Below are 15062 nucleotides of genomic sequence, written 5' to 3'. Positions count from 1 at the left end.
TCCAGAATATTTCAGGGTTGATAAAAGATTTGAAAGAGTTGGAAGCGACTGGTGCATGAGAAGAATGGAAATGGATATTCTGCTATAGATAGAAGGTTCAGAAATTTAGGAAGTGGAATTGTATGGCTTGTGTTGAGACCATTGCTGATTATTTCCATAGTGGTAATAATTCTGTTGATTGGATACAACATTTTCTAAGGAATGAGGATTCAGCAAAGCAGAAAGAAAGCAGAGGTTGAGTTGGAAGAAAGTCAGAGTGAATATTACAATGACATGAAGCGTTTGGAAGAACCCAGGCGAAAGCTGTTCAGAATTACTAGGTTTTAGAGTCTCATTCAAGAATGAAGTGGGTTTGTGATGATGTTACGCATCAGAGGTAGGGTTGAAGGAGCATAAACTGGCTACTCCATTATGCTTCCTAAAAACATGTAACATGTAAGACAAATAGTTAAACATAGTGCACTGAAATAGATCAGTAAAAGTGCACAATGAAAGTTAGTGTTTTATGCAAGCCACATTTAATACTCGTTTGCAAGAATGACAATTTTATAGTATATGTTAGCCTTCATAATTTTTTTAAATCAACAAGGAAGGCATTTAAAACATATTTGAACTAAAGTATATTCATGTTCATTATAGTTGGTTGGAGTGAAGGCCGCATTCTTTTTTAACGTTCTAATCTTCAACGTGAAAGCTTGTTTTTCAAAAGCTGCAGGTGCTGACATTAACTAGGAACTCGTTGTGCACAAGAGATCAGAGGGTCTGAAAGAACCGCTACCAGACGAAAGGAGTATCCTGGCACTAATAGCTATAGCTTTTTAAATTTGAGAATGCAGGGGTGTATCAAGGTTGGGTGTCGAAGGCTTCGGACGACTAAAGGGTTAATGATAATTGATTTGCAGCTTTCTTTTTCCAAATGAGGGTTTTTGTTATGATATCATCAAACCTGGGAAAAACTACGAGTTAAGTGGGGTTAGAAGGAGAGCGATTCAGATTCTCTCTGCCCCTTGCTTAGAGCAGACCTTCTGCGGTACAGACCTCATGTTTTCTAAGTGGCTTTATTCCACCGCACCTCTCCTGAACAGAATCTTCTACTGAAGATGTGTTTGCTAACCTATCAGAATATTCCTTTAGTATTAGAATACTTTAGGCGCTAGATTCAATGGTTTGGCAAGAGAACTTCATTTTGTTGCTTCAATTCAATATTGTACAACATCTTAATTCTCCATTGGTGGTTTTGTAGATATATACTATGGTTTTGAGATTCACCTATGTAACTTTGGCTTTGAGTCTGCAATAAAGGCCTTTGAAAATTAAATTTGAACTCTGAGGTTTAAAGTGTGACTATTAAGTTGCACTGTGAATGGTTTGAAAAATTTGGTAAAATTACTTCTTCACCCCTTGGGACAGAGAAGAAAAGATTAATCAGACCCCAGATGAAAAGATAGGGTCCCAGGCTCCATCAATGCTTAAGAGAAAGAGGTTTTATATTTTGAGTGCCTAACCATCGTATGTCCTGATACGTTTCATAGTAAAAATAATTTCACAATGAAAAAAATGCCTTTATGAATTAGGCATCAAGAGTTTCTATACCTACTCTACTGCAACTAATCGTAGTGTAAGTTGTCGGGTCCTTTCACGTTTTAGGTGGGAACATGACATTTGTTGAAAAGGGTGTTTGCATAAGGTTTATTATCTCCTCTTCATTTCCTTGCCCCAGTTGTTACATCATCATCAGTGTTCACATCCTAGAGACAGGCAGTCGGGGATGGACTGACAGTGCCCTACAGGGTGGTCTGACAGGCCAGTGTGTGGACTAATTTTCTGGCTGTTTGCAGGCCTGCTTATGGTTTGCTGTGCCGGTTTTATTGTTGTTTAGATTCATATTAAAACATACATCACCTGCAGCAAACTCAAATCCACGCCGTCTTCCATACTTTGCAAAAAACCTATACAGTGTGTCTTTACAAGCTCAAAACTGCCTCCATTTTCAAACATGGGCACCTATTTTTGCTATCTATTTAACTAGTGGGGCCACATTTATTTTGATGCCTGGGCCTATTGTCAGTCCCAGTTGGACCCATTAGGCAGTCAACTGCCTAAGTAAAAGAAACAAAGTTTAAATTCTTCCTCGTCGAGGAGTACCTATAAAGGCAACCTCTGTTATGCCATTAATGGAGTTTGACCAATGACTTTGTGTTTCACCACTGCGCATATTAGTTGCTCAATGTTCACCAGTAGCACATTGTATGTTTTGTTCAGTTGAGCCGCCTATTGGCCTTGACATGGCATTAGCCATTACTTTCTGTATTCAGTTTAGCCGCCTATGGGCTTTGACATTGCATTAGCCATTACATTCTGTATTCTGCCTATTGGCTTTGACATGCTGTATTCAGTCTAGCTGCCTATTGGCTTTGACATGATATTAGACATTGCATTTTGTATCCAGCTTAGCTGCCTATTGGCTTTGACATGATATTATATATTACATTTTGTATTCAGCTCAGCTGCCTATTGGCTTTGACATGATATTATACATTGCATTTTGTATTCAGCTCAGCTGCCTATTGGCTTTGACATGATATTATACATTGCATTTTATATTCAGCTCAGCTGCCTATTGGCTTTGACATGACATTAGACATTGCATTTGATATTTAGGTTAGCTGCCTATTGCCTTTAACGTGGAGTTAGACATTGCAGTTGAGAATCCAAGCTGTATTTTTCCAAGCTGTGTTTTTGCACAAGATGAACCAAGCTGTTTTCTTCTCACAGTAGACTAGACCTGATAAGAGAGGGTACATTGGGTGTTTTTCTCTCTGCTTGAGCTTGGGAAGAGGAGCAGTCTAGGAGATTTGGCCAGTCTCCAAAGGCTTGCGTAGTCTTCCCGAGTCTGAGAGGAGGGGGCACACCTTTGTAACGGATGTCACAGGCTTCAGAGAATTAGATTCGAATCTGCCTGACTTCGTACTGGAACTAGGCGCCAGTTGCCAGTATCCCGTGTGGGTAGATAAATCTCTTTCTCGCAGCTGACAGGAGTCATCAGCTTGCAGACCCTAGAAAGATGAAGCTGTAAATAGTTTCTCACACGGTGAAGTATTTGTTTTGCTTTGCATTCAATGTCTTATAAATATAACCTGCTGTGTACATTGCAACTGTGTTTTCATTGAACGTGTGCTTGAAATCTAATAATTTGTCTCTTACGAAATTGCGGTTGGGGAAGAATTAACAACAATAAAAGTCTTCTTTGAACTCAGAAGTGCATTCTTGATATGCTATGTAAGTGCTGAAAACGAGATAAGTACAGAAGCACTACATTTGGTACCAGGAGTGGGTTGGTTAAGGGGTGTTGACGAATTAATAGATTTCTACGTGCACACTTTAAAAGTGTAATTGTTTTTGTTGTTTGGAGAATTACAGAAATAGTTTTTTGTTGTTTGGAGAATCACAGAAGCACGGCAGACCATGTTTGAAAATGCATGTGTTGTTAAACTGCCCGATGGTGCTATGAAAAACTGTGAATTGTTTTCTATTGTTTGGAGAATCACAGAAGCACGGCAGACCATGTTTGAAAATGCATGTGTAGCTAAACTGCCTGATGGTGCTTTGAGAAATATTCTTTGTTGTGATGAAGCATATTTAGAAAATGTGCCTTTTGGAAGCAATGATGACAGAAAGGTTTGGATACCTTTATCTGCTTACAGAGAAATGCAGGAGAAATGTAGGCAGTTGGAACATGAAAATGAGAATTTACGTGAGCAAATTAGCCAGAATACATTAATTCAAGATAATGATGAAAGTTATAAAAATACTGTTTTAGAAGAATCTTTCTTTTCCCATTCTAGTAATGAGGGGGTTAAGACAGCTTCGGGCTGCTCTGAGACTCCGTGTGAGCCAGGTTTTTTGGCAGTCAAAGTGCATTCCTTAACTGATAACACGGACGAGAACGAGAGAGCTCAGAATGCGATTTACGAGTTACCGTGGCAAAATGCACAAGTAAAAGGAAAGATTTTAGAGCTTCTTACTGTTTGCACTAAGCAAGAGACACCGAGTTTCATTAGCTTGTTTGATTTTTGGAAACAGAATAGCCCTCATTTGAGTGAAATCCTAACACTTTTGTATATGGTCACTGGTAAAAATTATATGCAGTTGCGCGCTTGTGATTTGGCAAATGAAATAATGCAGACTTTAGGTTTCTGCGCAGTGAAATTGAGTGTAAATACTGATTTACATGTAAATCAAGAACAAGGGAAGAAAATAGTGCCCCTAGCTAGGATCATACATTGGATCTGGTACTTGCAAGACAGGGCTAGAGTACCACAGGTAAAAGAGTCACTAGTGAAATTGTGTGCACCATTTGTCCACTGAAGATAAAAAGCATGTTTGTTTTACTAATGATTCATTGACTGAAATGTTGTTTTATGGCACAGGAGAAGGAACAGCATTGTACAATGTGTGCCAGATTTTAAAGCAAGAGCTACGTGAGATGTGTCATTTTTACGCTGATTTTTGGTTCATTGCCAATGGTTTAGCAGTTTGTTTTTCCACATGGCTTGCACCTAACTGGTTCAATTCCCTTTCAGATGTTAAAGAGAAAAATTCAGAGAGAGAAGTGTACACCCAGAATTCTGCCTTAGTGGGGATGGCTAAGTGGGTGTCCCAGAAATGTGAACAGCTGGGAGAAAAAGCCACTTACAGGTGGGCAGAGATGAGAGAGATGCACATTCCCCTAGATTTGATAAAAACTGTGCAGCACGCACAAAAGCAATCTGTCATGCAAGCAGTCACAGAACAGTTGGGGAGAGGAAAGTTACCAGGACAGAAATGGCAAATTGATCAGGTTTTAGGGAGAGTGATTGCTGCAAATTACCAAGGAGAAATCGAAATTATGCTGATAACTAGAAAAGAATCTGATTTATTGATACAAATTGGAGACAGAATGGCCCAAATTGTCAAAAGTGCAGTGAATGGAGGTTTGGTAAAGAAGGAGTCTGCCCCAGCCCTTCTGACAGTGCAAGAAAAGGGAAGCTGTGGTGCAGCAGATAAAAACCTCAGTGCTGATGTGTGGGTTGAAGCCCCAAGTGACCCTCCAGAATCTGCAGAAATTATAACAAAGGGCCCCAAAAACGTCCTGCTGATTATAAAACAGGGAAAGGAAGAGGAAGGGTACATTTTAAATGACAAATGTTATTTGCAAGAAAAGTCATACTTGTTTCTTTTGCAGATCCTACCACGTTTCGCCACTGTCCCTGAGTGTGCTGTGTGGTCCCCCTTCGGGTGTGTGCGTGTGGGGTCGGGGAAGGGACCGAACCCCCAACCTGAACCTGGCTGAGTAAAGTGCCAGCACCATGGATCCATTTTGCGCAAATGGCGCCTTCAGTTCAAGTTCAACTTGTTTGATTGCATTCTTCCACTGGAACTAAGCTGTGTTTTTTTCCTTCTCGTATGGAACTCTGACTTTCACTTATCTTCCAGCATACCTTTCAGGTGGACCGTGCACCTTTACATGAGTAGAACTCATGCCACATCAAATTGCTAACACTGTTGAATTAGAGACACTATACTCTCATTCACTCTTTTCTGTGTAGACGTATCTGATGTGAAAGGTTATGAGATCAATGTGTTAATTCACTTTCATTGCTTTACAGGGATTGTTTTGATCATTCAAATCTGACTTGCTGATAATATTTTTTTGTGCTAATGTTTTTTTTTTTTTTTGTTTGAAACAAGAGATATGTGAAACAAAAATTCATTGGTCAAAGGATGGAATGTTATGCCATTAATGGAGTTTGACCAATGACTTTGTGTTTCATCACTGCGCATATTAGTTGCTCAATGTTCACCAGTAGCACATTGTATGTTTTGTTCAGTTGAGCCGCCTATTGGCTTTGACATGACATTAGCCATTACTTTCTGTATTCAGTTTAGCCGCCTATGGGCTTTGACATTGCATTAGCCATTACATTCTGTATTCTGCCTATTGGCTTTGACATGCTGTATTCAGTCTAGCTGCCTATTGGCTTTGACATGATATTAGACATTGCATTTTGTATCCAGCTTAGCTGCCTATTGGCTTTGACATGATATTATATATTACATTTTGTATTCAGATCAGCTGCCTATTGGCTTTGACGTGATATTATACATTGCATTTTGTATTCAGCTCAGCTGCCTATTGGCTTTGACATGATATTATACATTGCATTTTATATTCAGCTCAGCTGCCTATTGGCTTTGACATGACATTAGACATTGCATTTGATATTTAGGTTAGCTGCATATTGCCTTTAACGTGGAGTTAGACATTGCAGTTAAGAATCCAAGCTGTATTTTTCCAAGCTGTGTTTTTGCACAAGATGAACCAAGCTGTTTTCTTCTCACAGTAGACTAGACCTGATAAGAGAGAGTACATTGGATGTTTTTCTCTCTGCTTGAGCTTGGGAAGAGGAGCAGTCTAGGAGATTTGGCCAGTCTCCAAAGGCTTGCGTAGTTTTCCCGAGTCTGAGAGGAGGGGGCACACCTTTGTAACGGATGTCACAGGCTTCAGAGAATTAGATTCGAATCTGCCTGACTTCGTACTGGAACTAGGCGCCAGTTGCCAGTATCCCGTGTGGGTAGATAAATCTCTTTCTCGCAGCTGACAGGGGTCATCAGCTTGCAGACCCTAGAAAGATGAAGCTGTAAATAGTTTCTCACACGGTGAAGTATTTGTTTTGCTTTGCATTCAATATCTTATAAATATAACCTGCTGTGTACATTGCAACTGTGTTTTCATTGAACGTGTGCTTGAAATCTAATAATTCGTCTCTTACGAAATTGCGGTTGGGGAAGAATTAACAACAATAAAAGTCTTCTTTGAACTCAGAAGTGAATTCTTGATATGTTATGTAAGTGCTGAAAACGAGATAAGTACAGAAGCACTACAACGTCTTACCAAAATATTTCCCTTTTGTCAGTCTTTGGTAGGAGGCAGTCACCAGCTGCTTCTTGTCTATAGCCTCCTGCTTAAGTTTTGGGGCTTGTTTGTGCCTTTTTTCCTTGTTGATTGCAGTTTGTTTCTGTTGTTCACTGTGTTGCTGCATTTGCTAGCTTCCTGGGCCACTGCTGGGCTTATGGTCCTGGTTCTGCCAGCAACGTGTTTTGCTGCACACACACCTCATTCTACTGGGTTTGACTGGGGCCGATTTGATCTGGTACAGGAGTCTCACATGGGCTGTTCCAGCTCACAACAGGATTGGGCTATGATTATTTTCCTTGATGTCAAAGTGGGACTTCCGTCAGTTTACGTGGGTTGTCACCTCAGGTTGGGCCTTTACCAGTGTGCCATCTGCAGGGCTTGGGGCAAACATTCTCTGTGTGAGGTGATGGATGCTCCTTCGCAGATAGATATTGGCCAAATGCTTTGGGGCTGGCGGGTTGGAGGTAATGGGAGGGTAATAAAAGTTGACCAAACATCAGGATGGCAGAAGTATGCAAAACAAATAGGTATATAAAATAAGATTATGGGAAACTGTTAGATTACGAAAAAGAAGTATGAAAAAGGGGACGAGTATGGAGTTGCCTCCCTGTAAGGGGGAGATGAAGGGGGACAATCACCTTAATCCATGAGGGGAAAAAAAGATGAATTAAAGTGAAGCTATGTATCAGACGTTAATAAAAGCAATTAAAAAATAATTACTACAAAATGTATCTTTAAGCAATAATGTTCCTTAAAATGACACATGGAGTCCAGGCTGCATTGCTGGTCTTTGGACTTGAGGGACGTTGGCTCATTTCACAATGCTGGTGCCTCTTGTTTTGACCAGAGTGTGGCCCAGCTTTCCTGATGGGCTTTTTAGCTGGGCCTTCTCTAGATCCCTATTGGGTCTGCAGCTAGTGTTTAGGTTAGTTATCCTTGACAATGCTGTGGACCTTTCATGTTAGATATGGATACCTCCTGAGATGGGAGGCTGGTTGTAGGCCCTCTCTCCTGGATACTCTTTACTGGGCTTGGAACTGAAGTGTCACTGCTCTAAGTGTGGCTCTAGAGCACCTTTGCTACAGGTCAGGTGACTGCTGTTCTTTATTTCTTGTTGAGAGTAGGCTTTGGCCATCACCTGTGCTCCCTGATGGCTTGTGGGGTAGTATCATGTCTCCATGTTTCGTGGCATCTTGTTTAGTTTTGATGCATCACTGCCTCTCTGCTGGGCTTGAAGGGATTGTGTAGTAATAGTTCAAATGTTTGCCTTACTTTTCCCTTATTTCATGCTGGTCTTGGTCCCCAAGGTGTGCCTACTCTGTGGTGCTAGAGGATGCAGGAAAGGTAACCCCCATGCGCCCCCACAATTTTCGTGGAGGTCAGGCTTTTTTCCTTGAGCTTTGAGTTACCTTTGGGATGGTGAGATGTGTTATTTGTCTTCCTGGACCACGTCTCCTTGTCTCAGTGCTGAGCTTGGTGAGAGTTGGGTTGTGCTATTTAGGGCTTTATTAGGAGTGTAGCGGTCTACAGACTGCCACATTACAAGCCTGGCAGTCGAAACTGCCAGGGACCCATCAGCTATGCCAGGATCTTGGATCCCGGAGGTCTGGAGGATGGTGGTGGTCCTAATCTGCCAGGGCAGCGCTGCCCTGGGGATTATGACCCCCTGCTCCACCAGCAGTAGCACAGCCATGAAAAGGCTGGTGAGAATGGGTGCAGGGGCCTTCCTAACCAGCACTGTTGCAATGTTCACGGATTGTGAGAGTGCTGGTGCACCCTGAAGGTGACAGCATTGACGCCGGCTCGATTACGAGCCAGAGACTATGTGTAGCGTCTTCCCACTAGGTTGGTGGGTGGAAACTTAGGTTTCGCCTGCCGACCTAGCAGGAAACCCATAATAGCTCTGGCAGGGAGGTTGATGCACAGGTAGCAGCCACCCCATTGGGAGTTTAGCGGACGGAGTTTTCTGCCCGCCAAACTCATAATGGGGCCCTTAGTCTACCGTTTGCTGGCACCTGGCTGGAATTGGGACTGGGATTATGGTTGCACTCCTTGACTGGGTGCAGGCAAGACACCTTCACTTCCTAATGGGCTTGGGCTTTGTGTGCCGATTGCCATGTTGTTGTTTCTGTCCATTTTGTCTATTAGGCTTGTCCTTAACTACTCTATTGGTATTGCTGGGTGACCAGGTGCTTGTTGGATGTTTTCTGTTTGCTCCCTATTCGGCTCAAGGTCTATTTTGCTTAGACACACGCCATATTTATGCTCATGAAGTTTAATGCCTTTCTGTCTCCTTTTTCTTGGGTGGACATTGGTGTCTGCTGTGGCTAGGAATGTGTAATGGTGCACACTAGTGCAGGAGTTGACTTTTTATTGAGGTTTTCACTCAATTTTTGTTGGACTTCTAAGCTGCATCCCTGTTCTTTCCACTCAGGGTTGATTCCCAACTATTTGCTGCTACGACATGCTGGTTCAGCCTTCTTGCTTTGGTTCTATCCCATTTGACTCCATTTTTGAGCTTTGGGTTTTAGAGGTGCTATGTCTTGCTCCTTTAGTTTGGGCTGCTGGGAAAGGGAAGTTTTATTTGGGTGTCCTTGTGCTTACTTGGTCACCTGTCTGTGTTTTTCGTGATCCCTATTGGACTCTGGGATTTTAGCTACTAGCCTGTTTTCTTCAGTAAATCTTCTTGCCCTTCACCTTAGTTTTGTGTTGGCTGCTGTAGATGGGGAGGTTGTGATGTTTCCACAGTTGTCTGACTCTTCCAAAGGGATTGCTTCTCTCAGTAAGTTGACCTTACCTTCTTTTGCTTATGTTATGTGGGCTGGTGACATTTTATGTTGGAACTGGACATTCACCAAGGTGCGTGAGGCCCATTTGTCCTTTTGAGGGGATTTGCTCATGCTTCTAGGTAGACTGGCTGGCCTTGGGTTGTCCTGGGTCAGGTTGTGTGCCCAACATTGGTAACTGTTTATGGACTGCCCTAAGAGGGCTTCCCCTAGACATTCCACCCTTTCTGGTTCGACACATTAGCATCCCAATTTGCCATTTTGTTGTGGGTTCTGGTGGAGGGCTACCCTGTGCTCCTTGCTGGCCTGGTGCTTGGTCTACCTTAGCTGTACAGTGCCTACTGTTGCCAATGACATAGCCAAATTGCCATGGGCACCAATGAAGAAAATGAAATGCCCTCCATCTCATTGTTTAGTAGTGAAAGCCAACCTTAATTTTAGTCTAGTGGGCCCATAACACTCCTGGTCCCCTGTGCCACTGCACCTGCTGCACTGTTCATAGCTACATTCTGCCTAACTAATACCTAAACGTCATCACATTCTGTAGGGCTGCTTTGGTAGTTGTCTCATGAGTATTTTATGTAATTAGTCCTTTAAAGGCACCCATAAATGGTTTTGTTGGCCCCGTAGGCAGCAGAGTATCACTCGCCACAGTGTAGACTCACCTCATGATGATGTATGAATGGGGAAGAGGAACAGTATATAGGCTGCATATTTACATGATTATCTCCCCGAGAGAAAGAACATGCTTTTTACACATTTTGGAAATTATCGTCCTAGTTTGATTGCACATCTGAGTTTTAAGTGAAACATACCTTTGTGGTACCAATCGCTACAAAGTCTTGAAACAGGAAAGCTGAACATACATCATATGACTTATTACGTTGTGAAAACAAACAGGAAACACCAGAGGATTTTAGCTTGGGAAGCAACAAACAGTGAAAAGAAGTGCTGGCACTCAACTAAGACAATCCAAAGCAAACACAACTAAACTAAAGGGATAGTTTAAACGTGAAGCAGACATTAAATACTATCCAGCCATAGTTTTAATGTCAAATTACATTATGGATCAAAGGACTCACATAGAACACACAGTGCCTCAGTCGAACCCTAAAAAGTTGGTTCTGCTGAAGTCCTGAGGCTCTGCTGCTGCATTCATTTCTGTTTGTCCCGACTCCTCCTCTCTGTGTGAGGGATTAAATGTACAGTGTTGTACCATTAGTGCTTTGAAGAAAGTCAACAATATGTAGCATTTTAAACCCCAAACTAAACTAGCATCAAGCACAAACATGTAAAAATGAAAGCAAAAAAGCCAAAGCACTACAAATAAATATAGCCAAAATTAAAATCACACTGGAAGGGAAGGAATGTGCTGAAAGTACTACAAGCCACCACCAGTCAATAACTGATAAATGATCTTGTTTACGTTCTACCAATCCCACAGTCTCAATGCATGCTGATGCTCAATTAGCAAGACAAACATTTCTTCTTTTTTGGAAAAAAAATGTTTTGATGCTTTTCCTTCGAAACTATAAAACTATAAAAACATGGAAGATGGCAGAAGAGCATTCAAAGGAGTGACAGTAAATTCAGGCAAAGTACTAAGATGGTCACACTGAGCCTTAGGGCTAAAACTGCCACGAGAAAGCCTAGAACACAATTTAATCAAGGGATATCATAAAATAATGAAGGTCACTATATGATTGCAAAGAACAAATTAAATAGGGTGCGAAAATATGCATATATTGGTCTTGAAAATATTTTTAAGTTTTATTTGAAGTCATAGAAAACCACAGCACTGGTTACAAACACTTAAAACAGAATGAGCAGAGAACATTGTTCGATAGCAGTAAAGGGTCATCAACTATTTCTCAAAGCTTCTTAATTAATATTAAATGCTGTTAATTATCTTTTTTGCTTTTGAACATCTAGATTAGCCAGTCATTTTGTGGGCACAGTGATAGAATATCAATATACTGCTCTTCTCTAACTGCAAGGCTAGGCTGCAACCTCTTCCGACTAGCAACACACACATTTTACCAATAGGCTTGCAATATCTGCACTACATACTTGTTTGGGTGTACTTTATTTCTCATACTAGATAATGATATATAACTACCAAAAACATCAAAGATAGCTAGTGTGTAAAAATGTAGTATGACCACAACAAATTATTGGAATGATCTACGGATGTATGTGATGGAGTCTGATGGCAATAATGGTTAATTTAAATATCATAGTGCCATTAGGCACAATTCACAATGCACAATTCCACTCATATGATCAGATCATCCGGCTATTCCATTTTCGGTCTTCTATTCAACACCTACTGGGTTTCATCCCCAGGCCCAGCCTGCGCAAGATAACCAGTCAGCGAAAGTGACAACTTCCAGTTGCACTCAAGCTTTAATGGATAGCAGACTTAGTTTAGATGGGTGTGTGGAAGATAATCTCTTTCTAGAAACTGGATTGTTGGTGCGTTAGATCAAATTTCCCCTGTATCTCAATGGTCTTTTCTGCTGAATGGTTTAATGAAGAACTCATTAGGTTGAAAAAGATTATTAATTGGCTGGAAAGCTTATGGAAGTGGGCATATGATCCAGACAGTAAAACTATATGGTGGCACTCAAGCAATATCAGCAACATATTAAGCAGGTTTGTCAACACTATTATTCCAATAAAATTCAATCAGCACAGAAGTCTTCACAAGAAGTGTTTGCCACTGTAAATCGCTCACTTCTTTGTCCAGAATGTCAGCATCTACCATACCTTCAGAGGAGGGCCGTAACACCCTCACTCAGAGTTGTTTGGACAAAGTGGCAAGGATTTATGACTCCCAGTAGAGGTTTGAGAATCTGCCTGCCCATCCCACAGCACAGAGGCAGCCCTGCTGTTAGCCTCAGAATCCATTCATCAAATTCTGGTTGCATGAGACAGTCACTCTCTTGATCTCAGGGCGGCATTCAACACCATATCACATAATTCGCTTATTGAGTGCCTATGGAGATGCGGTGTTGGTCACACAGTCTTATGCTGGGTAGCATCCTTTCTTCAGGGACGCACATTACAGGTGTGTCAAAAACCATTCTATTTGAGGGTGTTCAATCTACAGCAAGGAGTTCCTCATGGTTCCTCCATGTGTGCTACTTTATTTAAACTATACATGCTTTCCCTGCCCCAGATTATGTAACACAATGTGTTTACAGTAATCACCTATGCGGATGATACTTGTAGGAGGTTGCTGGGTGGATGGAGCACAATTCTCTAAAACTGAACGCAGGGAAGGCAGAGATCCTGATCATGGGCAAACAACCCAACATTTGGGTGACCTCTTGATGGTCCCAAACCCTTTGCCTGTTAACTGTTCCTCAACCCAAGTTGAAAAACCTGGGCATATAGTTTGATCAGAAACTGTCCCTTGACAGCCAAATCACAGCTTTGGTTTGGAAATGCTTTGGAGTCCTTAAAACCTTGAAAAAGATCCTGATGTGCTCCCAGAAACTGCAAGGAAAACTGTGATCCAGGCCTTAATTATTTCGAGGCTGTACTACTGCAACTTGCTGTATCTAAGGGAATCACAGTCTTGCATGATGCGTCTTTCAATGAGTGCAGAATGCAGCAGCTCACTTACTGGTTAATCTTTGAAATCGTGTCTCCCTGGGATCCTCACTTGCCAAGTAATAATGGCTCCCGGTGAATAGGAGGATCTCATTTAAGGAATTATGCTAATGTTATAAAGTTCTGTCATACAGTGGCCCTCTGTATATGCAGCGTTTCAAAACTCTGGAACTTGTTGCCTGTGTCTGTTCAACAGGCCCCTTCAGAACTCCTTTTCAGAAAGAGATTGAAGACTTACTTCTTTAGACAGTACTGATTTTCTGAGGTAGTGAGTGTTTGGCATATAGGAGCCTGAAGTTTAACTGTGGGACACCTAGTTTGGAGGAAGCTATGCGCTCCAGATGTTCTATTATTATTATTGCTTTTGTTATTATTATTATTATTATTATATCAAACCTTTATTTGTATTCATCTATTTTCTTCATCTTTCCAGCACAGCCTTGGGCCGGTCACAACCCCCCAGCCGCTCCACAGCCTTCCTGCCTTCTAACCACATTCTCTTCAGCATGTCTTCCCACCCAAGCCCCTCCCACACCCCAGGAAATAAAATGTAGGCCGCAGTTCGGCCGCACCACTTGTGCATCAAAGCAAGTCCATCTGTGCCTGTCCCTACCTGGACAGCCCAAGAATCCCTTGTGATTCCTCTGCTACACCACCAAGGAGCTTCAGGTCCTGAACATTGGACCCCACAACAACAGCTGCTTCACGGCCTCCCCATGATCGCCTAAAGGACCTTTCAGCTGACAGCACTGCCACTTTACCTGCAAATGGGACCCACTGACCTACACTGATGCCCGCACTGCACCCTCAAAGAGGACTACGACCAGCCCAAAACATCTCCAGTGCATCCTGCTCAACACCTGCTCCCTATGCAAGCAAGCCAAGAAAATCTGGTACACCATCACCATCTACGACCTGGACATTGCTTTCATCCCCGAAACATGACCTACCCACTTCCTCAAACCCCAACATCCCACCCGCCACCCCTGCTGGCTACAAGATGATATACAGAGACCGCATTAACAAGCATGGCGGTGGCATCGCCATCATATTCATGGAATCCATCCAATGCACCATCACCGACGACAACGATAAGGCCTTCATGGAACACCTCAACTTCTAACTTCAGACCGTTGCCAGCACCACAATATGAGGCACCCTAATGTACAGACCCCTGTGACCACGCCCTGCCTTCTGAGATGCCATCATTAACCTCATTACCACCTCACCAGACTCCCTTTACTTCCTCCTGCTCGACAATCTCCATTTCCACCTCAACGACCACAAATCCACCTCCACCTCCCTTCTGGAGAACCTCAGCAACATAGACCTTGCCCAGCTGGTTACCAAACCCACGCACAAAGCAGGGCACACAATGGGCGCCATCTTCACGTCCAGCAAGGGAAACAAAATCACCCACATCATTTAACTCACCTGGACTGGCCATGACATTGTCCATTTCACCATCTCCAGTGCCCAGACCATCTCCAAGCACCCCCACTGAAGCTGGGGCAAGGCAAGTGATGCCCTATGAACACAGACTCTAGGCAACTCACAACCCGAGCCCACTGCAGACCTCAACCTGGTAATTCAGGACTTCACCACCTGGATCACCAAATGAGCTGACAGAGTGGTCCAACTGAAACCAGCTAAAATCAACACCTCCAAGCAAGCAAGATGGTACACACAAGAGCTCAGTG

General features: G+C 42.5%; 1 protein-coding gene across 1 annotated transcript in view; it reads right to left on the bottom strand.

Moving 5' to 3' along the window:
- The window catches only part of LOC138273925 (clathrin coat assembly protein AP180-like), a 105749-nt gene extending 94722 nt beyond the window's left edge, over positions 1–11027 (bottom strand). The window contains exon 1 of the mRNA XM_069218911.1: positions 10854–11027. Within this exon, the coding sequence (XP_069075012.1) occupies positions 10854–10963 (110 nt within the window). The 5' untranslated portion in view covers positions 10964–11027. The remainder of the gene's footprint in view (positions 1–10853) is intronic.
- Between the last annotated feature and the right edge of the window lie 4035 nt (positions 11028–15062).

The sequence above is a fragment of the Pleurodeles waltl genome, unplaced genomic scaffold (assembly GCF_031143425.1).
Source record: "Pleurodeles waltl isolate 20211129_DDA unplaced genomic scaffold, aPleWal1.hap1.20221129 scaffold_121, whole genome shotgun sequence".
NCBI classification, from domain to species: Eukaryota; Metazoa; Chordata; class Amphibia; order Caudata; family Salamandridae; genus Pleurodeles; species Pleurodeles waltl.
Note: the sequence above shows the minus strand (reverse complement) of the source record. Positions and strands in the feature narration are given on the sequence as shown.